Source organism: Manis pentadactyla, chromosome 9, assembly GCF_030020395.1.
Source record: "Manis pentadactyla isolate mManPen7 chromosome 9, mManPen7.hap1, whole genome shotgun sequence".
Classification (NCBI taxonomy): Eukaryota; Metazoa; Chordata; class Mammalia; order Pholidota; family Manidae; genus Manis; species Manis pentadactyla.
In genome coordinates, this window is record NC_080027.1 from 73,940,331 (window position 1) to 73,966,810 (window position 26,480).

Sequence of the window (26,480 nt, forward strand, 5' to 3'; positions counted from 1 at the left end):
AGCAGCTGGGTACATGAGTAAAATGCCATTACAGTGCCAAGTTGAGGTTTTAATGTTTGTTTTATTAAAAAGTCATCCTTTATCCAGGTTTATAGTGCTTCATTGCATTTTATTTTTGCCAGAAGCAAACCCCATGGATGTTCAAGGTGGGTCCCTTCTGTTTCACCCCAGGTCCCCATTCAGTTAGATTTCAGTATGAAATTTTCAAATAGAAATGATAGAACCTGCTCATTTAATATAAAACTCAGAGGACACTGAAGCACATCAGAATTCCAGGATGGGCCTTCGGGGGAACCAACACCTGTCCTTCTTTATCAAAGGGCACCACTTTATTGTACTACTAGGTTCAAGTTCACCAAAAAAATCAATAGTGTCTTTTATCAGATTGGAAGATGAAACCAAAGGAAGGAAGGAAGGAAATAACATTGAATGGAATTGTGGGGACAGCTAGAAGGTGTATTTCCATCACATGTCAGCTTGCAGAAAGTACTTTGTTGTATAAATGTGGCCTCTGAGAATGTTCTTGTCTATGGAATATGTAGGTATTGTTGCTATCCAGTGCAGTATCCATTCTAGGGGTCAGTGTTACAAAGGTTATATAAATGTGACGGTACCATTCTGTCATTCTAACACAGTTCTTGTTTTCCACCAGCTTTGTTGCATTTGTAGCTCCTGATTTTCCCCTTTTGTGAAAACAAGAACTTTAAGAGGAAAAGACAATATCCTGCGAGCAGCATGGCTGGCATGGGTCCTTGGCGCAGTGGCCTCAGTAGTTATTTTAGCTGCAAGGCAGTTTCAGAGTTGGTGTCACGGTGATGTTTATGTGGAAGTGGGAAAAACAGTGGTGAGAGCTAGGATTTTGAAAGCAAAATAGTTTGGTATTATCTCAACTAAATACAGACACTTAAAGTTCTGAACCAAAACCAGTGTCACCTGACAAAGAATGTTTTCTAGGAAAGAGTTAGAAATGAGTTCAAGGTATATCATACATATATTTGCATCTTTAATCATTTAGGAGGGAAATCCTCTGTAAACCCTTAAGTATGCACCTTCTTTTAAGTCACTTAGAGATTTTATTACCAGGGCTTAGAATCAAGTCAGACCTTGCCTCCTAATAGTTGTGAGGCAGGTGGGGCAGGAGTTGGACTCTGGTTTAGAGAATGTTCTAGAGCACTATTGTTCAGAGTTTGGAGGATGAATTACTACTTTCTTAGCAGGGGCCCTCGAGGGTTTGTCCAGACATATTAGCTCATAAACAATTTCATTTTTTATTCTTTCTTTGCTTTCCCAGTGAGGTGAAGACTTGCTCATCACCTGATAACACCAGAGACTTTGATGCTAGTTATATGTTATTTGTCTCTGAGCTTTAATGAAAATTCCAGAAAGTGCATTCTTTAATTAAGAATGTTTTCTGCCTCAAATGGGAGGAATGCCCCCACATCAATTCAAACACGAAGGAATGACATCTCCTTTTTAGACTAACTTACCGAAGTTAAGACCAACAATGCAAACAAGACTCCACTAGATCTGAGAAGGTGCTTGGGTGGCATTTACTGTGATGATATGGTGGTATCTAGGCACTTGCTCAGTGTACATATGGCTCTTTCCTTTAGCATTTTCCTATGCCTTTTTCTTTAGGGACTAATTATGCATTAAATATTCCTATGAACCTGCTGTACACATACAACATTTCAATGTATCAATATTTAATGCGTTTTTCCATAGAGTCTTTTTGGGGGGAGGATAACTAATTAATTTTTTCTTAAATCTTGGGGGATTATTGTGCAAATCTGAATATGACTTTTTTGAGAGTGAGGATGAAAAAGAACTGTAGTATGCATAATTCCCAGGGTATCCTTTTTCTCTCCTATTATGGTTATGCTCTCCCCTCATCCTGGCCATAGGGTGGGGAGTGAGGGGGTCACAGTGCAGAAGCAATAAAAGTGCCAAGTACCATTTCTTTACCCTCTGAACGGTCGAGTGACAGTGTGACTTTAACTTCTGTATGTGTACCTGTTCTGCAGGTACTAACAACACCTTCTTTTCCAAGTCAGGAAATTTTAGTCTTTCCCTTAGAGGAGTGCGGTGATCTGGTTGCCTTTTGAGAGGATAATTCATCCTGGCTGCTGGTGAAGCATGTATTTTAGAGGCAGGAGGACAAGAGTGGAAGGGAGAAGGGCAGTTGTTTAGAAGGTGGATTAGTTAGTTATCACTGTGTAACCAGTTACCCCAGTATCTATCAGCCAACAAGGATAATCTGCAGTCATTAATCTCACGGGATGTCTGTGGGTCAGGAATTCAGGCATGGCTTAATTGGGTGGTTTTGGCTCAGAGTATCTCATGAGGTCACAGCTAAGATGCTGGCCGAGGCCATAGTCATGGAAAGGCTTGACTGGGCCTGCAGAGCCCACTTACAAATGGCTTACTCACACAGCCATTGGCGGGAGGCTCGGTTTTTTGCCACATGGATCTCTCCACGGGGCTGCCTGAGTGTCCTCATAACGTGGTAGCTGGCTTTCCCCAGAGTAAGTGATCCAAGAGAGAGCAATGCAGAAGCCACAGTGTGTTTTTATGGCCCAGCCTTGGAAGTAACACGCTGTCATTTCTGCAATTTCCTATTGATAGGTCAGTCCTGTTCATCATGGCTGTGAATATCAGGAGGCATGAGAATTACCAGGCGCCAGCTCAGAGGCTGGCTTCTGTAGATGGCTTTCATAGCAGTTATCCAGGTGGGAGATAATAGTGTCCAGGCAAGAGTTGCCCAGCAAAACTCCACTCTAAAAAGATACATGCATCTAGTAACACATGTGAATAGATATTTTACTCTGTCATTTTGACAGCTTGGTAGCCTGCTTATGTGTCCACAGAAGCAAAAAATACTCCAATTACAGCCCCACTGTTAGACTCTGAGGTGTTTCAGGCACATTGTAAAATAACAATTTGCTCAGTTTAATTTGACAAATCTTCTGTGGTTATAAGTGACAGAATGATACAAACTATGTGTTTCTCAATAATTTAAATAACATCCCAGTCTCTTGAGCAGACAAGAGAAGATGAATCCACTTCTATTACATTCCTATTTTATATAACACCTATTTTGCTCCTAAATTGCCTATTGGTTTAGTTGTGTGAACAGGCTTAATTTATCTCTTGCCAAGCCATGCTCAGTACACTGTTGTCCTTGTAGTTACTTAATGGGAACATGCTTGAGATCAAGTAAATCAGCAAGACAGCCCTGGCCCTGGGACTCCTCTGTCAGCTTAGTTATGGAGCATGGGGCAGACTGGTGTCTTTCAGCCATCACAGCAAAATTATCTGTCAGAGGGGAAAAGTAATTGCACAGAGTGGAGGTAGGATCCACACCATTTAATTAGGGGAGTCGTCTGCAGCTTTAAATTAGTTCTTCTGTCAGTTATTTCTTAGCTTCCTTATGTTTTCAGCAAAGGAAAGAAACCAAAACCCAAATCAATGGAGAAGCAGCCTTTAGAAAGAAAAAAATGCAAGTGTCAGCAGCTGTTACTGTGGCTGGTTGGCCAGGGAAGACTCATTACCTTGACTCTGCAAAGATGGGTAGCTTTGGTGGCTGAGACTGACCTGTCTATAGTTAGTCTCCTGATTGTCATATTTTAAGAATAGTTGCCAGGCTTGGCCAAATGGCACTTTTCCCATCTCCAACTTAAACATAGAGAAAATGTTTACTTTTTTCTTTCCTACCCATTGATAATGCAGTGGAGGGATGAATAGTGTAGATCTGAAATCTTAGAGAAATCTACCCACAGTAAGCCCTTGGTGCAGAACCAGAAGCTCTTGCTCCTGAGGTCCTTAGGCTGTGAGCCTTACATAAGTTGCCCCAAGATCACGCGGTTCTCTTACACATAAAATTAATGTGTTTATGTTGTGCTTCAGTGCCGGTGAGTGATGAAGAGGAAGGAGCGGTTCTTTTTGACAGCTCTGGCAAGGCGGCTGCTGACCCCTTCGACACGTCATCTGGATCCGTGCAGCTCATCGCCATGAAACCCACCGCCCTCCCCATGGTGCAGCCTACCTCGGACCGGAGCCAGGAGCCCACGGTCCTCAACGGTGAGGTGAGCACTGGGCACCCGGAGCCAGAGACCGGTGCAGCCATGCTCCGTGAACCAGGCCTGGCAACACTGGGGACAGCTTGCGTCCAGGTGTATAGGGCTTTATCGGTCGTTTTTACCTCCACATGCACAGGTCTCAGCAGAATGAAGCAGGGCACAAGCCACGTCAGATGAGTTTATTGGGTGGTGTTTTTCGAGCATTTTCTGCCTCCATTACAAAGCCCAGAGGGAGGGGACTTTTAAAAAACTGCAGTTACAAAGAGAAGCATCAGAAGTTCTTTCCCACAGTCTTACACACACACAGAGCACCTTCTGCCTTTTTTGATAGCATTCCTAAACTGTTCATTATGGGATGTCAGTTGTAACAGGGATGGGAGGGGCTTGAATCACCCCTCTCCAGAGGAAACTGGGATAATGCCATATGGACAGGGATGTGGCCCAATATATAGGCTTTGATATGACTTTCACTCCATTAAGCAAGCTTGAAACCACACTTTGCCTGCTTCCAGGAGGATATCCATGGATGTCATGACGGTAACCAACTTTCCTAAGAGTCTGAAAAACGTTTGTGACATACTCTGGAGAATGATGATTTCACCAAAGGAAAACAGGTAGATGGATGGGTGGAGAGGTCAGTAGGCAGGTGGGTAGGTGTAGGCAGTTCAGGGGAGAGCAAGAGAACAAGGCAGGTGAAAACTCTTTGCCCTTCCTCCATCTTCTGCAGTAGAACAGCCGTGGGCTGAGGATGTTATGAACCTCTAAGAACATGCCTATGGAAGCTGCTTGTGAACGTTTACATGTGTGCACACACATTCCTACTTTTGCTTTGCTTTCTTGTCAAGCTGTGGTATTGGCTGTTCACTTCATTTGTTTATACTATGCAATTGTTACCTGCAGTGGGTGGGAGATTTCCAAAGTTTCAAAGTCTTTTTCCCACCAGACCTCAAGGATCAGGCCGCAGCGCTGTATACCCTGGCACTGTGAGCACGTGCACCGGAGGCTTGTGTTCGCTTCCCCACCCCGGCCACATATAGAAGCCTTTCACAAACCTGATTCAGGAAGCTCCTCTTGCCTTCTGGACAGAAAGATGGAACTGACCCAAACATGTGATAGTTTGAGGTCCCTCAACTTGTAAAAAGAACCTAACTGGTTGTATGCTTATAGAGCGTTTCTGTGCCAGACTGCTCATTCTTAGAGAAACTGGAGCCAGAGGAGTCAAGCAGCTTGCTCAAAGTCACACTGCAGGTTACTGTGACAGCTATGATGTCAGGTCCTCTGACTGTCCAGGGCTCCTGCCCTCTCTTTGACTTACCATGGATGAAAGAGCATTGTGCTTAAAAGAGTATGGACTCTCAAGCTATGCTGCGAGGATTTGAATCCCAGCTCTCCTACTTACTATTTGTATGATCTCAGGCAGGTCATTTCATTTCTCTGTGCCTTGGTACTTCCCTCTATAAAATGGGGCTATTGTGAGGATCAAAGGAGTTAATATGTAAAGCACTCAGTATAGTGCCTAGCACACAGTAAGTACATTATGTTACTGTTATTATCATTATCATTATTGGTGAGTCAGCTAATGAAGAAGAATTCATTGATCATGTACTTCCTGCTCCCTGGCTCTATAATCTGGGAACATGTATGTCTTCTCAAAGCCAGTAACACCCACTGAGTCTTTCCTTAGGCACAGTTCTGCCACCAGACATGCAAGCCCAGTGATGAGAGGCCTTTGCCACTAATGCTCTGGTTAACTGCTCTTGATTAGGACCCTTGCCCGGCATGGACCCAGGTAATGGCCACCATGCCTGGGATCTTTTCATCCCACTTTAGTGATGTCAATGTTACAGGGAAAGATTCCACACCTTGGCTAAATTCAACATAGCACTCCCTTTTTCTGCCAGGCCCATTATCCTGTCACAGAAGGAGAATAGATAAGCATTTTCTCTGTCCAGAAATGGATGTTGTTACATTTTGGTAGTTAAGCAATGTACCTTGCTGGCATTTAGGTTAGAAAAGAACACTGAACTGTTCTCTGTAATGTGCTGCCTTATCTTTCAGATAGACTGTCTTAGAATTTTCTTCCTTCTTCTCTTATGGTTACCTTGTTTAAATGAAGAAACCACAGCCCCAATACTATACATTTTCCTTTTACAAATTACAGGTAATCCCCTTGAAGATTACTTTGCAGTAAACATACTAACAGCATAGAAAGTTCAGAAAATAAGAGGAAAAAATCACTATAATTTTACCACTCTATCATATCCTGCTTTCATTTTTTGCACCTTCTCTTCAAGCTTTTGATCAAATTCATATATATTTTAGAATCTCATCATATACAGACAACTATATTTTGTATCTTAAGCATTACTATGTTGCTATTGTCTTTCTGATGATCATTGTTAATGACCTAGTTGAGTAGGTATGCCATTGACTGGAAAGCTGCTCTCCATTGTTCAAACCTTCCAGCTATTTTTTTGGTTTTAGCTTTGGTTTTGGTTATTATAAATAACACTACAATGAATAATTTCACTTATGAGTTTTAAAACCTTTTTATTTTGAAATAATTTGATGTACAAAAAAGTTGCTATAATAGTGCAGAGAGTTCCTATACATTCTTTACCCCTAATGTTAACATCTTACATAATAACCATAGCATAATTGTCAAACCCAGGAAATTAACACTGATACTATATGATTGACTAATACAGACCTCATTTGCTTATCACTGATTTTCCCACTAATGTCCTTTTCCTGCCTGGGCCCAGCCCAGGATCCCACATGGCATTTAGTTGTCTCCTCAGTCTCCTTCAGCCTGGGACAGACCCTCATTCTGTGTATTCATTCTTTGTCTTTCATGACCATTGCAGTTTTGAAGAGTACTGACCAGTTTTTATGCAAAAAGCCCCCCACTTTGGGTTTGTCTGATGTTTTCTTATGATTGGACTGAGGTTATGCATATTGGCATACCTCGGGGCATCATACCAGGCCATACCTGATACTGATATGTGTGATTACTGGTGCTGGTAACGTCATCTCTGACTTTGAACCTCTTTTGGAATGCTGCTTTAGGAGAAATTCCAGAAATGGGATTTCTGGCTCAGAGGATGTCATACCAGCTTCTTCTCTTTCCTAGTTTTCTCAGTGCAAGCAGAATGAGGGAACAATTAAGACTTACATAACGCTACCAGCCTGAAAATATCATTAGGGCCCAGGTTGGGGAGCTCTTTGCAAAAGTTAGAAAAATTATGTTACCCAGTTTATGTTCAAATGCTGTAAAAATAAAACATCTAAGATGTATCCTTGTGTTAGTGAACCTTGGGCCTCATGCTATATAGGTTGATATATAAAATTTACCACTGGGTAAATTTTCCTCATATGAATTATATGAAATACTTTTAAAAATTATTTTAACTAAAACATAGTAACAACACTGTACATGGCTATATTAATATAGTTAAGTCTGATTACAAACAGCGCTAATGGTTCTCTATATCATCCAGTAAGTTTCAGACAGATTTCACCAGTCAGCTCCATTCATGGGTGTAACTTCCCCATCATTTGTTATTTATTTAGCATAATCATCTGCTTGGGATCTTTGACAGGTCAGAAGGTATGTCGGCCACGTTCCTTTCTGTAAGACCAGACTGGTATTGCCCTATACAGCAGGAACTGGTTGCCACTAGTAACTTCAAAATTACCTGACTCTCAAGAAAAGTAAAGATTGACGAAAAGAAGCTCTCAAATGCAAGTTGATAGAGTGGGGAGACCTCAGGAAGCAGATACCTGCTCCCCTCCCGACCCTGTTCTTCCCAACTCAACCTACTCGTAAACCAGCTGTCTTATCCAGCTGGTCCACCAGCTAAATGGTCCGGGAAGCCCCTGGGTTCCTCAGGGCTAGCACTAGAGTCAGGGCGGGACTGCCAAGACAGAGGCTCCCACGCAAGGGAACCAGAAGGGTTTAGGCGGGATTAAGGCCTGCACCACGAAGCTAAAGGCATGGAGTCAGGCCTAGGGTGGAGCAGACTCTGTGGGAGACAAAGAAGAAGGAGACCCTGATGGAAGGTCTCAGGTGACTTAAGTGAGTGCAAGGCTCCACATTATCTGTGGCCCACTGGCGTGGACTGGTCTTAGAATGGGACACAGGTGGGTCTGTGTGGCTCAAAGGACTAGGCGAAGCCTAGGACAGCTCTTCCAAGAGTTGTGATCCTCTAATGCAAGCGTCCCACCCATTGGCCCTGCCTGGGCAGGTGTGGCCCTAAGAATCTCTCTCTCCCCAGGTGAACAAAGCCCTGAAGCAGAAGTCAGACATCGAGCACTATCGGAACAAGCTGCGCCTCAAAGCCAAGAGGAAGGGCTATTACGACTTTCCCCCAGTGGAGACGAACAAAGCTCAGACAGAAAGAAAAAAGATTTATGAAAAAGCCCAAAAAGAAATTGAGCACGTTTTGGATCCAGCCCCAGAACTCTGTGCCCCATTCACCGAGTCTAAAAACAGGTGCAGTCTCTAAAGAATTCTTTGATGGTCTCTGTGCCATTTGTGGGATGAGGTTAAAGGGTGCTTTGAGCAATGCAATCCAGGTCCCTTGACCTGTTACCTTAGGATTGTGATCATTATAGGCTGCTGATCTGGACCATGCTGATCCATGCAAGCTGGTGCTCTATAATGAATCCGGAAGAGAATAAAAGTGAAGTCACTGAAAAAATACTTGGGCAAACGACCATAATAGTCCTTTAGATTAATGATATTTTCAAATAGCTGTTTTAGAGCTGGGTGAAGTTATAATTATCATCTAACTGGTTATGCAACTTCCAGATCAAGGGACATTGTATTTTTCAATTATTTCAGTGGCTCTTGCATAAGAAAAGAAAATTTCACACCTCACCTTTTCATTCAGCTTCAGTAAGTACTTAACCACACAGCTACTCAGAGTTCTGTGCTGGGTTCATCTTTTTAATCCATAGATTTGTTCATTTATTCTACATTTATTGTCACTTACTATGTGTTAGGCACAAGGCAAGATGCTGGAGGCTATCAAGGTCATACGTGTTCTTTCTCATTCATTCATTCAGTCAACTTATTCAACACTTTATGGTGGACAAGACAGTCCAGTCACTGCTTTTGTGGCACTTAGGGTCTGATGGAAAAGAAAGAAAACCACCCCAAAGGTCTGTTACTCACAAGTGAGTATGAAAGGGGGCCTGGCCTAGTGCAGAAGCGTCAGGCCCAGTGGTTTGAATTGGCATCATTCCAAGAGTTGCTAACTAAGCCCAGCGTGACCTCACCTACTGGGTGAATGGGTAGAAGCTAGCAAAGCTAAACATAATTCCCTTTCTCCTTTTCCTCCCCACCCCAGCCCTTCCTCAGAAGCATGTTCCTGATTTGAGACCATCTCTTTCAAATGCACATTGTCCTTGGTGACAGCCCCTTGGCTTTGAGCATGCCAGCTCTCTGCCTTGGCAGGCGCACCCTCCACAGACTGGGAGAGACAGGACAGTCCTGGCCTGAGTGGGTATTTATTAAAAGCAAATATGACTATGTGACAGGCTTGGATGGAAGCCACACAATCAAGCTGGGAGGTGTGACTAAGTTTTATAAATGGAATTGACGTAATTTGTTTTCAATAAAGAGAAGAGGGAATTCTAAGCTAGTGTTAATAATTAGGCTTGATGGGTATGGAAAGCTATTGATCTAAAATTAAAAAATCACACTGTGAAAGGGATTATCATACATATGTCACTGTGTTGATAACTGGAGAGAAAAGAGAAGAAAAAGTACGGCTTTTGCAGGGAGCCTGGTGGCTCCTTTCCGCTTTGGGACATTCTGCTTCAGCAGTCTTTAATAGACTGGGGCAGGGAGTTGTTTCTCCCAGGTTTCCTGCTGACCCTTAGAAAATGAATAGAATATCATATGCAAATAAAAGGATCTGAGCTCGGAAGTTATTTTGAGAAATAAATAAAAATTTCTGCTGAGGCTTTTCATAAGGAGAATGAACAAACTTTTTTCTGCAGAAATGCATCTCTACTGCACAGCGAAAGTCCAGCCCAGACCCTTAAGGCCCTCTGGTAGCCAGCTGGTACTCTGAGTGTGTAGTCAATTCTTAGTAAGTGTCTATTGAAAAAATGATTGAATGACTCTAAAGCACCAAAAATAATGTTAAAAGTTTTTTCGACTTGTTAAGGAAAGAATGCAGGTGATCACAAATTGGGTGAGGTGGGGGTCGAAGTGGAAATGACCTAAGCAAGAGATGGAGAGGGAAGGATTAACAGAAGAAAAGAGAGTGACAGGGACTCAGTGAGCTCCCGGTGTTATCCTTGCCACACTCTGGTGTTGACCCTGGAGGCTGCCTACTGTGTGTTGTCTGTCATCACAGGTTAGAGTTAGTTGTTAACGCTGTTCACAGTTCCACTCCCTGGAGGTTCTGCTCGCCAGCGTCTAGCCCCTGCAAGGTACAAGCAAGGGAATCATTCTCTAGTCCAGAGGTAGCATCAGGAACCAGAGTTTTACCCTGACACCTAAAGTAAGTCACATCAAAGACAAAGTTTAGATTCCAAATGTTGACACATCCCTATATGTTTCAGAAGCGTGTTCACAACCTTTTCTTTAAAGTCTGAAGAACACCCCCATTTTTACATTATAAACCCTTAACTGGAGACACAAAGCATGTAACTTAACAACTGAGGCAGATGCTGTCAGAGGCCCTTGTCTGTTCTCTTGGCTCCCACTGCTCCTGTACAGGGCCGCAGCATCCTACTTACCACGAGCGTCTGTGACTCTCAACTTAAGGGCTTTTTCTCAGCAGCCCAACCAGAGCATCAGGCACTTAATGAGCTCTGGAAACTGATATAAATATCCCTGGCAGAGGACTCTGAGGTGTGTGCTACACTGTTGTAATAACCACATTTTCTAGTTTCTGTATTTGATAATTTGACGTCTGGGGCCTTGCTGACCCCAGAGGACCTGCCCCTCCTAGGCTATCTACAATTCCTACAGATACTAAAGGGCTCATCTGCAAGGGCACCTTTCATATACAAACCAAACAAGCCAGTCTGGGGCCCAATCACTTCCTTTACATCAGGCTGTCACCCTCTGGGCTCCCTGATTCCCCTGCCCTGACCACCAGAGGGCAGGTACCAAACAACTAAGGAGAGCCCCATGCCCCACACACAGGCTGCTCAAGTGATTCAAATGACCCCATCCTAAGCCTGTTTACCCTGTCTTGCCTGGTCCTTCCCCTGGAAACCACAGTAAAGCTCCTGGCCACATTTTTCCCTCACTCGCACCGGCCTGTGACTGACCCTGGTGCTTCCCTGTGTGTCCCCCCATGGCGTGGCATGCCCCTTCCTTTTGGGATCTGTGAGTATAATAAGCTGTCTTTCAAGAGAAGTTGTCTCCTGATCTATTGGTTTTGCCATACCTGAATAAAATAAAATCTATATTTTGAAACAACTGTCTCCCATACTTCTCCAGTGAGTTTGAGTCCCAGTAGCCTGATATATGAATCTGCCCTATATCATACTCTTTAGAGGGCTGCTTCCTTTCCCTCTCATTTTTACACTTCCTGGCTTGTGCTTCCTGGAACCTCTCCCAAGTAAACCAGTGACATTCCAGTCATCATGAAGAATGCTTCTAAGGGAACTCAACCAAGGTAAAAATATATAAAGACAGAGTTGCTCTGATGGAAACTGAGCCTCCCACCTCACCTCCCCCCAACTCACTCAGTGGTTCCGTTCCATCTTTATGGAACCCTAGGATTCCATAGAACACAGTTTGGGAACTACTTTCTTAAATTAGAGTACTAAAAAGCCCCTGAGAATCCAAATAAAATTTATTATTATCCACCTAGCAATATTTTCAGAGGTAAAAAACTTACTTCTCAAGTTTGCAAGTTGCAAAATTAATGTTTAAGAAAATAGAGCAAAGTACCAACAAGAAATGAATATACGTAATGTAACTCTATTTGATTAAAATAATACCTCTATCTGAGAGCTTCATGCATTTCTAAGCAGTTGCTCACACACTAGCAGCACATTAGTGGTTTGGTCAGTTGAGATTCACGTTAAATATCAGCCTTTTATGTGCATCATAATGGAACATTGTCTTTGATTGAACATTGGAAAAGGAGACTGGAGTGCACTCCAGCGTCTGAGTCCTCACCCACATTCATGGTTCATAGCTCTCTAAAGGGCTTACATAATCTCACTATTGTATTTCTAATACTGTCAAAAAACCTACTTAAATGTCTATTGCTAATCCTAGTATTTACTTCCCCACCATCCTTATTAGTAAATCTTTTCTAACTGGGCTAATTGGCAATCTCAGGACAGTTACAAAGTCTGCTTTTTCAAAAAATGACTTGTAATTAGGTCAAGGATGAGAATTCTTTGGGGCTTCCCTGAAGGGTGAATCACTCAGAACAGATTCTGTTTCACAAGGTTGTGCTCCATTCCTAAAGGAAGCCTCTAATTGAGATAACTGTAGGGCACAGCTTAAATATTAGGTGTGAGCTCCTGTCAGGATTCTTCTGCTTGCAACTGATGGAAATCCAGAATTATATGGTTAAATAAAAAGGGAATTTATCATCGAGCATTATTGAAAGGTCAAGGCTTCAGGCACGACTGGATCCAAAGGGCCATACAGTGTCTCCCATATTAATTTTGTTCTCTCTTCACTCTTTACTGGCTCCTTTCAGTCAGGCTCTTAACCTCATAGGGGCAAATTGGCTGCCAGCATTCAGGATTATATCTACCTCCTTGGAAACCTCAGTGGCAGGAGAGTACCTCTTTCCTCGTTGCTGTTGCAAATGCTCTGGGACTCAGTGTCACTGGACCAACTTATGTGCCCCCCACAAACCCAGTCATCATGGCCATGAGGATGTGATGCTGTGATCATCCAGCCTGGGTCACGCCTAACTCCTGGAGGAAGGGTAGCCCCCAAAGAACATCATAGTGCTCTTACCAAAGAAGGCTATCATGGTATCAGGCTAACGGAGGCACAGATGCTCTCTAAACAGGTATAAGCTCCTCAAAGTGAGGGGTTAGGTCTAAAAGAATCTGTTTTTATTATCATCTCTAGGCTAACTGCAAGGTCAGTTTTGCTTGGGGGTTCTAAAATCTGTTCTAGACTAACAGCATGTGACTGTCATGCTGTGACTAACTGGGTGTATGATCAAGAAAAGGTATGTATGCCTGCCAGGTTTCTGGCTTCCCACATAGTCACTGGGAATGAATGCAACCTCTTCACCTTCAACCCATGAACGGACAGAATCTGAGAACCGAGACATAAAATAGGAAGTGTTGGAGAGTTCTCTGAAGATAGATGCTCTGAAATGCAAGTTATTTAGAGAGAGCAACCTGCTGTTGGATGAGGGGAAATAGCCACCTTTGTCACTCTGTCCCACTGAACTTTACTCCCCACTCTAAAAGCTGCCTCTGGTGGAAAAAGAAGAGCTCATTTCCTGAAGGAGCTAAGTGGAGCCTCTCAGCATGCTGCTTCCTGGGCCTGAAATGCTCTTGCCCGAATTGGTGTGTGGCTGGCTCTATTTAGATTTGTGGGAATGTCACCTCTCCAGAGAGGCCTTCCCCAACCATCCTATCTAATCATTCCCCATCCTAGTCACCCTCTGTCACGTCTTGTTTTTCTTAATAGCACTTACCACTCTCTGAAATCACCATGCGAGTCAGCGTGTCTGTCTCACTACAATGTAAGCTTCAGGAGAGCAGGGCCATGTCAGTCCCCCTCGCTGTGGATCGTTGGCATCTTCCACAGTGCTGGACCCATAGTAGGCCAGGAAATGATGGATGGATGGATGGATGGATGAGCCCCAAATTGCCTCTCAGCTTATGGCTCTTTAGCCCAGAAGGGAATCCTCTGTGGTGAAAGTAGAAAAGAAAATCTATCAACAGTCACAATATTAAGCAGCCCATTAGCCACAGGGCTTTATTAACACCTCTTGGAAGGCTGCATGTGAAATTGAAAGTAAAAGAACAGGAGGCTGCTGAGTCAACAAAATCAACAGAAACAAGTTTGTTCTTCCAGTGACAGCTGTCCCAAGGGTCAAGGGAGAGTTGGTGGCCTTGTCATCAGCAGAATTTTAGATGAGGTTGTAGTGTTGCAAGTGATCACAGTTACCTTGTTTCCATATGAAAGAGTATTTACAATTCAGCCAATTGGGTTACAGCATCTGGAAAAAAAAATCTTTATTCCACTATTTCTATGGCCCCTGATGGCTGAAGAACAAATACATCAATTCTGAGATTTGTGAGGCAAATCCAGACCCTTCATTGGTTGCCTGTAGTTTGGATCAGTGGAGAATTCCATCTGTCAGGGCATTTGCTGCATCATAACAGTTGTTGAATTTTCTTCAGGCAACAGATAAAGAACTCTGTCTACCGAAGCCGGCAGTCTCTGAACAGCCCAAGTCCGGGAGAAACAGAGATGGACCTGCTGGTGACTCGAGAGCGACCGCGGCGTGGCATCCGTAACAGTGGATACGACGTAAGTCTCTGGTGGGCCGAAGTAAATACGAGTTTTACTTTCTCCTGAAAGCAAAGGGGATAGACCATTCCACAATGTTTCACTTTACCATTTATTTGTAGAATTCATAAATGCTCTAAAATGTCTATTTTATTATTCTTATGACCTGTTTTGCAAAGTAAGACTACTGGGAATGTGTCAGATTAACAAATTATTGCTAAAAGGATCTCCATTTCTAAATTCAACCATTTTATGAGTAGTCCAATATTGACCTCAAACCTAATGGTGATTCTAAATGTCCTTAATTTTTTTTTTTTCTTCTGTCCTTAGAAACTCAGGGGGAACCAGGACTGAGGGTTAGAATTCATTTACCCACAGGCTTCTTTTAACCCATAGCAATGTTGAGAAGTTGGATCTTTTCCTGATTTCATAACTCAATATGCCACGGAAACAATGAGATGTCCAACAGAGGGATTTGTTGATTTCATGTAATGAAACACATGCTTATGGGCAGTGATGTCTCCAGACTGAAAAAAAATTTTCTGTTGCCATCAAACCTCACCAGATGAGTTACAATTTGGTGTTTCCGATCAAGCTGTCTTCCGTACTGTCACACATAGTTGCTCCCATTAGCTCACATGAACGTATTGTGCTGAGATGGTCCATAACATTACCCTGCCCCTGAAGGTCAAATGGTCTTGAATGTGCTCTTAGGTTTTACAAAAAACGTTTTTTTCCCATTCTCCTAAAATATTTCTCTAATTACAAATAAAGAATGTCCTGTAATAAGAGTTACGATTCCAGTACATCTGGATAAAGTCTTGTTAGAATTTTTGAGGCTGTAATTTGAAAATGACATTCAATTTCTTAAATATAACACACTAATTTGAAGGCAAGAAGATTTTTTTCCCCCCTCTGGATTGGTCATTGTTTGCCACAAAAGCTTAAAATGGGATTTTTTTAATAGTCCAATAAAAACAAAGATACTCTACCTAATTTGAATTTGTAATTACCTTCCTTACATTTAAACTTGATGCTTGTGGTGGTGGTAATACCCTTATCTCTTATTTCCTTTTATCCTTTTTCATGTAAAACAACTGGATAGTTTTAGTTTTATAAAATTCCAGATGCTTTGGGCAAATCTTTTTTTCCCTCCAGATGAAATTAGTCAACATTAATTTTTCTCCTCATAAAAATATTTCTTAAACCAAACTCAGTCAACAATTTGATAATCAGCCTGTGGTTAAAAATCAGGCCTTGAGCTTTCTGTTTCATCTCTCCCTCCCCACAGTGACTAGTTTTCCAGGATGCTTGTAGTTGAGGAACTTTTTCTTCTGCTCAGGCACACCTGAGGTATGATAGGATTCTTAATTTATTTCATGATTGATATTAAGAGGTTTCTTGTGAGATTCTAGGCACAGATATTTTTGGAGTTTGAGGAAACAGGCCAGAGGCTTCCTTATTAGTCTTGAAAAGAGAACATTGCAGATTTTTTTTAACCAGTGTGCGTGACTCGCTAAACTACTCCATACTTTTGGAATATCGTGTTAGTAAATTGCCTAGAACAATAGAAGGAGAGAGAGAATTTTGAAAGGAAGTTGTTTGCCCCTCGCAAACGTGTATAAATATTCCACTTGCAGATTACTTTAGGGGAAGCCCACTGCATTCTAAGTTATAAAAATATATACATTTCTTTCAGAAGCACATGTGATCTCAAAAGCATAAGCAAATAGAAGTTTCCTTAAGAGAAAATAACCATCTAGGGAATAATTTTAAGAACTCAGACGCTTGGCTGTAAGAATGAAATTACCTCCTGTACTTTATCTTCTCCTGTGCCTTTTATTCTAATCATATGAAAAGCAGCTATCACGACTGACTGTGCACACAGACCAGGCCCTAATCTAGTCTTTTTATGTATTTAATTGAATTTGCACAGTCACCAGTCAGATGGGTACTCACATTATGCCCATTGTATAAATAAGGAAACCAAGACACAGAGCAGTTACATAATTTGCCTACCCAACTCCAGAGTCCATCCCCTTAACCACCATGCAATACGGCTTCCATGTACAACCACTGCATGTTATATCTGTCTTCACATAACATGTTCTATATTTCTGATCTCTTAAAGAGGCTAGATAACAGGCCTCACAAGAATTCTTACATGGATAACTCACACAAGCAAAAAAATGGACCAAGAGATAAAGTAGAATAAGAAGAGAGTCATCATTTTTACCTATGCATTCAGTTTTCTGAACTCTTGATTTTCCAAAAATGCCAAGGTACTCCTGGCAAAAGAAACCACTAGCTCAGCAGTGAACAGGTCATTCAGTTGGAAACATGTCATTCTTCCTACTGGGTCTGGGGATCTTGGAGCCAGGCCAAAATTTCCAGTCATTTTTGCCAGATTAAAGACACACCAGGGGGGACCTGCTCCTTGACATGGTAGAAACAAAGCACTGGGAGACTGATTTAATTGTGAATTTTTCAAAAATGCTTTAGAGTCCCAACAGAAAAGCTTGCATGTAAAAATAAAGGAATAAATAAATAAGCAAACAATCACACGCTCCACAGGGAAATCCTAGTACCAGAACTGAGAGCAGCCGGGATTGTTTCAGATTTTTTCTGTGGAGCAGTAGGTGTTAGGGCCTGCAGAAGAGAGACCCTGAGCTCCAATGGGTTTGGGAATCACTGTGTTTTGCAGCAACAGTTCTCAACCTCTTGGTCATCCTAACAGCTAAGGGCTGCAACACACTCCTGGCAGTAACTATGGCTTACTTGGGTAGTAATTCTCTAGGAGGCAGCATCTGCTTTAGAAGAATGCATGATTTTAGAAAGATGTCCAAAACTGGTTACTTCTAAAAGACCAGACCATGTCATTAAACTAACTTTGGCATTGAAATTAATTCCTCCCAGTGCATAAAGCAGGTAGAAAACATAATGTCAGCCTAATATTTAAAAGCAAAAATGCCTCTATCTCAAAGTATTTTTTAAATGTTATTTTCCAAATGAAAGTCCTTAAAAATAATAAAGCAGTGAGAAAAGGAAAAGAAAATGCCCCAAATGTGAATTCTCAGACAGACTAAAGACCCAAGTGATTTTTTTCTTTAACCAGCCAAATTATTAACCCCAGTATGTGGACGATGAGTCAGCCTTTGCTTCCAAAGGGCAAGTAATAATCAAATCATTCCTCAGAAATAAAAATGCACCTCTTCCAACCTTGATTTGTGTTTGGAGTTTAAAAATCTACAACAGGAATGGGGTCAGCTCTGTGCCTTAGTTATGAGGGAGCCTCTGACATGGGTTTTTGAATTATAAATTGGAAAATGAATGCAGTCTTCTCAGAAGTAGAGACCTTTATAGGCTCTTCCTCTTAGCTTTCCCTCCAGCACCTTGTCCAAGGTTCCACACCCTGGAGGGACTCTCAAATGTGGCCAGAGGTTTCAAAAACATTGAGACTGATGATTAATCCATTGATACAACTCAGAAGCGGTGATGTTGAAAGCTCCGCTGTAGTGATCTCAATGATCAGTTCTCATTCTAGAAGCAGGGAAATGATCTTCAGGGAAATGTTTTGAAATGTTAGTGAGAACCAGATGATTGTATATGTAAACCTACAAAAAGGAGGACTATATCAGGCGAGGTTCCACTGCAGAATACAAAACATCCAGCCACTTTAAACAGACCAAAAATGACTATAAGGAATTTGATGCTCATAAAATCATCGGAGGCCTGGAGGAATGCTCCAGGAAAAATGGATTATAAAAGCCCAGGGCTGGCCAGGAGGAGAGGCTGCTGCCTCTGTTCCGGAGCCAGAAGGTGGGGAAGCAGGCTTGCCTGGAACTGCAGAGGAGCAGAAAGATGGGCCCTGCCTCATTTCCTCTGTCCACACTGCACACAGGTGCACCTAACTGACGGAACCTAGGTCTCAACCACAGCCACTGCCTCAGGGAGGGCCCAAAGCATATGTTAGCCGGTCAGCCCCAGACCTGCAGGAATGTGTGCTGAGAGAGGTTGCTGAGCATCAGTCCACCTTCCTGACCACAGGCACTGGGTAAAAGCAAGAGGAGAGAATTACCAGGCAGAGCAAATATTTGGGAAGCAGTTGGTAGAACGAGTGGAGGAAAGTATAGCAAAGGGGAAGATGGAGGCATGGCTCAGAGCTCAGACCCCGCTGCCAGCTGAAGGCCAGGATGCGCTCTGTTGTGTGTAAGGGGGTATTTATTTGCTGGCCTCTGTCAGCTGACAGTGCAGCCAACTCCCTTTGTTCCAGATGAACAGTGGTTAACGGAAGGAGGCCAGAGAATCAGAACAGTTATTTTGATGGGTTCCATTTGCAGCAGAATGATACATGTTCTAGAAAGCCCTTGACTACCTGTGATAGCTTATATAACAAGTCTGAGACCTTTTAGGTAAATTTGTAAATCCTGTATTATTAATGGGAGTCTCTCCTGCTCACCCATTGCCCCCACCCCCATCCCACCCCCAGCACAGCATGGCTTTAGCACCATAGTCAGAGACCAAGGGAAGTAGAGGAACGTCCTGGCACTGGGTGATAGTCCCAGACAAGGGCACAACCAACTCTTGGTTTCATTGGGCAGCAAATGGTTGGATTGGAGGAATTTGTCCTTCACCTCAGAAGCAACCTGCTTGTGGCCCTCTGACCTGGGGTGCTCTTGTGCTCCACTGCCAGCCAGCGCCCCCTAAGCATCCCAGCTAGAACTGTCTTTACATGTATTTCCCATCTCAGCCTTTAATTTGTTTCTCTTACCTCTGCCAGCACTAAGCCCACATGTCTCTGCAGAGTTGTCCCAAATTTGCACGAAGCATCTGGGCTTTTGTGGTCTTGTAATCTGTAATCGACCAGTCACTGCCTGTCCTTGGGGTGAGGCTGCTCTCTTTAGCCAAGGACACTTCCCAGCAAGAGAATTAGCATTCTGATTCCCACCAATTGACCAGGGAAAACAAGGGCAATTCCCAATTATAGCTGAGGGCCAGCAGCTGGCAGTGTGCACAGCAGCAGGGGGAATAAGTCCTCCAGTCCTGATGAGCACCGCTCAATGCCCACTCCACACAAGGGAGGCCTTCCCAACCCTGCGTGCACCCATGTCCACCTGCTCCTGAAACCCCTGTGGAGCCTGAGGCCAAATGGGCAAATGAGAACACCCCTTGGGAACTGCTATCCCTCTCGTTTCTTACAAGCATTGAGTACAGTGGAACCATTGCATTAAATATGCATTTAACATATGTAAATTCAGCAATATAGGTCCTGAAAGATGAAAGAAAATTTAAATGTTGCAAAAAGCTTCTTTATATATCTGCTCATATTGTACATGAGAAAGTACATGTTCCTTTTACATACTACTCTGTAAGGTTGTATACATGGGCAGTGTATGCCATACTCCATGGACAATTTAAGGGATTTTCAAAGGTTTTACTATACATAATTTTTACCTTCTCTGCTGGCATTAGCATCTAAGCCCCACATGTGATTGCACCGTACTACCTCTGTGAAGCTCTCTGGAGAAGAGGAATATGGGTTAACTGTAGTACTTGCCCATGGTGCTTTTACAGACTGGTGGAGATAGGTAGAAACACATGCAACATGCTGCAGGAGTGAACTTGGACGGGAGGAGGGAGTCCTCCTGAAGGTCTGTTCCTCTTTGTCCCATAGCTGCTGCTCTGTCTAGTCCCTGTTATTCACCATGACTAAAGATACCAGCTGCCACAGTTTCCTTCTAAAATGCACACCCTTCTTTCAAATTCTTCAGTAGCTCCCCACAGTTTTGGAAATAAAACTCAAACTCTAAGCTTCTAGCTCAGGGCTCATCTGCTCTGGCTGGCCTGGCATGCCCTTATAGCTGATGCTCACCACTCCTTAATCCAGCCCCTGGCTGCAGCCCTACGTGCCCCTCCCAGACCTGCCATGTGCTTGTCCATCTCTGTGCTCAGAACATCCCTTTCCACCTGCCTGCTGCAGGCCAAGGTTGCTCAACCTCGGCACCACTGAAATCTGTGGCTGGGCAGTTAGTTCTTTGTATGGGGGGCTGAGCTGTGAGCTGTATGATGTTTAGCAGTATCCTGGCCTCTATCCACTAGCTACCAGTAGTACTTCTCAGTTTTGACAATCAAAATGTCTCCAGATTTTGCCACATGCAGCCTAGGGGAAAATCTGCTTCTGGTTGAGAACCAGTGATGCCAGCAATGCTTTCAGAATTCAGTTTCGTCATTATCTGCCCCAGAATCCTTTCCTTAGCTGCATGTCTGTGGGTCTGTCCAGAAGCACCTGGGACTCACCCAGTCACAGGCTTGCTCCCTGTCTGCCATCTGTAAGCTTACTTGTGTCATTTCCCCATTCAACTCCTCAAGGACAGGAATCATGTTTTATTCATCCTGGAAACCTCAGCACTTGGAATAGGAATGAGTGCCTAGTAAATACAGCGTCTCTATTTGTTGAGCAAATGAACAAACAAGTGTCAATCAGAAAAGGTGACTCCTGTGCTGAGACTTGAAAAATATGAGGCAGATTTATATTCTGAGCCAGATAAACATCTGATATGACTGGCTTTTCCAAACTATAGACAAAATGTATGCTGCTGTTCAAAGTTCAGCCTGAATGGTGGTTATTAGTTAGGATGCTTGGGCTGAAATAACAGAAAACCTGACCCAATTCCAATTGTCTTAAGTTACTAAGGGAAAGCATCAGGTATAGTGAGACTGGGCTCCAGGCGCGTTTCTGTGCATCAGGCAGGGTATCCTCCTTTGGTCGGCTTCATCCACCAGTGGGCTCTCTGGGAGGACACAGCTGCAGCAGCCTCAGGCCTCACATCCACATACTTCATGGACCAACACAAGGGAGAACTTCTTTCCCCAATCATAACACAAGGTTTGTGGGTTTTGCTCTAACTGAGCCACCCCTGTAGCAATTACTGTAGCCCTGGGGAGGAAGAAGAGGAGGGGTTTATACTGGCAGACTGAACAGTCAGACCTTACCAAGGTCCTTGGGGCTGGCCTAGGCCCCCCAGGTCCCTGGGCTGAGACCCAGGGAGAGGAGTGGGTGGGTGCTGAGCTGATCACCCACTCCTTTGGTATATTGCTGGTTGGGCTTTTGAAGGAACAAAACCATCATAATCATCCACATCCCTTGCTCATCAAGTATTAGCATCTGTCTTTGGCCCACCATAAAGGGAAGTCAGCGTGGTGATGAGCCAGCAACCACCCCGTGGGCTTGGGAAGGCCTGGCTGCAGTAAGAGCCTGTGTTTTAGAGGCATATGGAGTGAGAAAGAGGGATTTTGTGAGTCTGTCTGGCTTCTTCAAGAGCTCAAAGGAGGAAGAGCAGATTTGAGGGGGCGGAGGAGAGGGCCTGTTTGGGTATGAAATCGTCACTCTCAGGATTGATACTCTCAGCCAGCTCAGCAGGGAGATTAAGCCGGGGCTGACTCACCTCCCAAGTGCAAAGCAAAATAGCTTCCCATGAGAGAGAATTGTTCTTCCGTGTTTGCCTTCAGGCTGATTCCTTTTTAAAAGGTAATGTCAATTAATTGTGCTCATATATGGTTCTCAGTGCTCACAAGCTGTGCTGCATAGTGGTTATTGCTCACAGCCCCTGGAGCTGAGCTGTGGTCAAATTCCAGCTTGGCTGCTTACCAACAGCATAGATTTGGGCCCTTTACTTCACCTATCAGGGCATTAGTGTCCTCATCTGTAAAATGGGGATACAAATGGTACTGGCCTTACAGGGTTGTTGTAAGTATTAAATGAGTTAATGCAGGTAAAGCACAGAAAGAAAATATATCATGAACATTAGCAGTTTTAAATAACTATGGCAAACAGGTTCCATGAGGGAGAGCTGATACTCTCCTCTGTTTTTTTCCCCATTCTAGTACTTTAGACATCTCAGGATTGCTATGAATTTTGTTACATGCTGTCATATTGTGATTTATAAGAAATTCACATTTGGTACTTGTCCACCGTTCCTGGCACCTAGCTCCTAAAACCCTTGGAATTTCCTAAGTGATGAGAACTTTAAGTGTCTTTCGTTATGTTAATGAGATGGCTTGGAGAGCAGCTAAGGATGGGGGCTTGTTGCCAGGGGACCCGACCACATGATTAAGAGGTCGGACTTTTCAGTGAAATTTGAAATTTTGCTGAGATTTTTTTAAAAATCCCATTTGCACACCTGTTACAGAAAAGAAGTCATCAAACCATTATTTGGAAAGCTCCCTCTCTGTTCTGGGAGTTACCATCTCCCACTGTTGTCAAAGCAGCTTTTGAGATGTAAGCTCAGGAGTTAGCTGTGGGCTCTGATTGCTCTTCTCCCCTCCAGGGGAAGTGAAAACTCCCTGCAGTTTGGTTTCCAGAAGCAGCTGTGAAATATGTCTCTGCTTCCTCAATGGCAGGCAGCACTTGGAGTGGAGCTGCTAGAGCCAGAGCAGGCGTTAAATGGAGAGAAGCTACAGTTTCATTGCCCAAGGACCCTCTTTGTTGGAGAAAAAAAATGGACATGGAGCCAGATCACTTCATCCCAGCCAGATGGCCAGGAATGTATCTTGCTGAACTCCCACTTGCTCTTTGGGCCCTTGCTGTGAACTTGCAGAATTAGTTCAGAGTCTGTTCTTGCTGGATGAAGCTGTGAGTGGCACTGAGCTGAAAATCAGGGCCTTGAGGCAAATTTTGGAGAGAGCCTTCAAATTCGTGTGCTCCAGAGTCAGAGTGCCTGTGTAAGGCAAAGTCATGTTGTACACACTTGTACGTCCTGTCAAGTATTGCCTTGTAAAAACATCTATCCACTTTGGGGCTAATAATTCAAGAAAGTCTGCAATAAAAGGCCTCAAGAACCCTTCGTTCCTCTTCTTCAACTGCATTCCAGATAAGACTATCTAATTCATTTTAGATACTTGGAAATGTCTTTTACTGTTAAAGGCTTTGGAGCAGAAATTCTCCAGGCTCTTTTCTTTCTTTCTTTCTTTTTTTTTTTGTCATTAATATACAATTACATGAGCAACATTGTGGTTACTAAATTCCCCCCATTATCAAGTCCCCACCACATACCTCATTACAGTCACTGTCAATCAGCCTAGAAAGATGCTATAGAGTCACTACTTGTCTTCTTTGTGCTATACTGCCTTCCCCATGCCCCCTCATAAGTTATGTGTACTAATCGTAATGCCCCTTATTTCCTTTATCCCTCCCTTCCCACCCACCACCCTCCAGACCCTTTCTCTTTGGCAATTGTTAGTCCATTCTTGGGTTCTGTGATTCTGCTGCCGTTTTGTTCCTTCAGTTTTTGCTCTGTTCTCATACTCCACAGATGAGTGAAATCATTTGGTACTTGTCTTTCTCCACCTGGCTTATTTCACTGAGCATAATACCCTCTAGCTCCATCCATGTTGTTGCAAATGGTAGGAATTGTTTTCTTCTTATGGTTGAATAATATTCCATTGTGTATATGTACCACATCTTCTTTATCCATTTATCTATTGATGGACACTCAGGTTGCTTCCACATCTTGGCTGTGTAAATAGTGCTGCGATAAACATAGGGGTGCATATGTCTTTTTGAGACTGAGATCCTGCATTGTTAGGGTAAATTCCTAGGAGTGGAATTCCTGGGTCAAATGGTATTTCTGTTTTGAGTTTTTTGAGGAACCTCCATACTGCTTTCCACAATGGTTGAACTAGTTCACATTCCCACCAGCAGTGTAGGAGGGTTCCCCTTGCTCTGCATCCTCACCAGCATTTGTTGTTCCTAGTCTTTTCTATGTTGGCCATCCTAACTGGTGTGAGGTGATATCTCATTGTGGTTTTAATTTGCATTTCCCTGATAATTAGCGATCTCCAGGCTCTTCCAAAATATATCTTGAACTCATCCACACAGTCATTGTTCATGACCACCCTAATCCACACCCTTGCCATCTCTTCTTGTCCCAGTTGCTCCAAGAGCTCCTACTGACCTCCCATAAATTTCAATCATGTCTCTCCCCTGCTTAAAATTCTTCCAGAGTTTCCCACTGCCTTTTGAAAACAGTCCAGCCTTCTTACAATGGCCTTGGAGACCCAACGTGATCTGGCTTCAGCCTGCCTCTCCAGCCCCATCTCCTGACAGCTGGGGCCTCACCCACCCAGGGCATGTATTAGTCAGGCTGCCCTAGCAAAGCACTACAGACCTGGTGTCTTAAAACCACTGAAATTTATTTTCTCACAATTTTGGAGGCTGGAAATCTGAAGATCAAGGCATTGGCAGGGTTGGCTCCTGCCAAGGATCGTAAGGGAAGGATCTGTCCCAGGCCTCTCTGCTTGGTTTCTAGATGGCCATCTTCTCCCTGTCTTCACATTTTCTTCCCTCCTTACATCCCTGTGTCCAAATTCCCTCTTACAAGGACACCAGTCATATTGAACTAGGGTCCATGCTAATGACCTCATTTTAACTTAGTTACCTTTGCAAAGACCCTATCTCCAAATACAGTTGCATTCTAAGGTACAGGGGGTTAGGACTTCGACATAGGAATTTTGTGAGGGTGGTAGACACAGTTGAGCCCATAGCAGTCCACCTTTCTCTTTCTCAAATACTATGAGCTCTTTCCCATCTCAGAACTTTTTCATAAGCTTTCCTATGACACTCACATGGCCAAGCCCTTCTCCCTCAGGTCTCCAAAAATATCACCTCTTCAGAGAGACCTTTCCTGATCATCCCCATCAAGCTAGGTATGTTGCCCAATGCATTTTGTTTTGTTCAGACAAAATTTATATATGATGAAATATACAGGTCTTTAGTGTGCAATTGGATGCACTTTGACAAATGTGTATACCCTTGTAACAACTAATCCAATCAAAACATAGAGCATTTCATCACTTCCAGAAATCTTCCTCCTGTCATTGAATCTTCACCATGTCCCTGATTGGCAACCACTTTTTCAATATCTACCATTATAGTTTTACCTGTTCTTGAACTTCATATAAATGGAATTGTTCTGTATATTCTCTTTTGTGCCTTTTTTTGCTCAAACTTCATTTATGCTATTGCATGTATCAGCAGTTTATTTTTTTTATTACTGAGTACTAGTCCATTGTATAAATATACCACTATTTGTTTATTAATTATCCTGTTGTTGGACATTTGGGTTGTTTCCAGTTTGCAGCTTCTACAAAAAGACTGCTATAGATATTCTCATTCAAATATTTTGTGAACATATGAACATATGTGCTATGATCAATGCTCACATTCTACCAAAATTCATATGCTGAGATACTGTGATGGTACTAGGGGGTGATATGGTCATGAGTGTGGCCCCTTCGTGAATGGGATTAGTGCCCCTATAAAAAAGACCACAGAAAGCTCCCTTGCCCCTTTCACCATGTGAGGACACAGTGAGAAGCCTGCAGCCCAGAAGGGGGCCCTCACCTGACTGTGCTGGCACCCTCAGACTTCCAGCCTCCAGAACTGTGAAAAGTAAATTTCTCTTGTGTACAAACCATGCAGGCTGTGGTAGTTTGTTCTAGCATCCTGAACAGACTGAGCCAATATGTTTTCATTTATCTTGGATAAATATGTAGAAGTGGAATTTATGGGTCATAAAGTGTAAGTTTAAGTTTTTAAGAAACTACCAACAGTTTTCAAGAATACATGTACTAGTTTACCCTTCCACCCTCAGTGTGATTGTTCTAATTCTACTCCTCAACCTTGTCAGCATTTGTTATCAATCTTTTTAATTTAAGCCATTCCAGTGAATGTGAAATTATATAATTTCCCTTATCACTAATGATGTTGAGCACTTTTTCATATGTTTATTGGACATTTTTATGTATCTTCTTTTATTGAGGTGTCTATTCAAGGCTTTTGCTCATTTTTTTAATTGGGTTGTCTTTTTGTTAATCATTCGTAGGAATTCTGGATACAAATCCTAATATTTTCTCTTGGTCTATGGCTT

At 43.0% G+C, this 26,480-nt stretch overlaps 1 protein-coding gene across 2 annotated transcripts in view; it reads left to right on the forward strand.

Annotated features, from left to right (window-relative positions):
* Positions 1–26,480, forward strand: part of KIAA1549L (KIAA1549 like) — a 280,028-nt gene that overhangs the window by 224,872 nt on the left and 28,676 nt on the right. For both annotated transcript variants that reach the window (XM_036891807.2, XM_036891810.2), the window contains exons 14-16: positions 3,907–4,085; positions 8,357–8,574; positions 14,445–14,574. In XM_036891807.2, the coding sequence (XP_036747702.2) occupies positions 3,907–4,085; positions 8,357–8,574; positions 14,445–14,574 (527 nt within the window). The remainder of the gene's footprint in view (positions 1–3,906; positions 4,086–8,356; positions 8,575–14,444; positions 14,575–26,480) is intronic.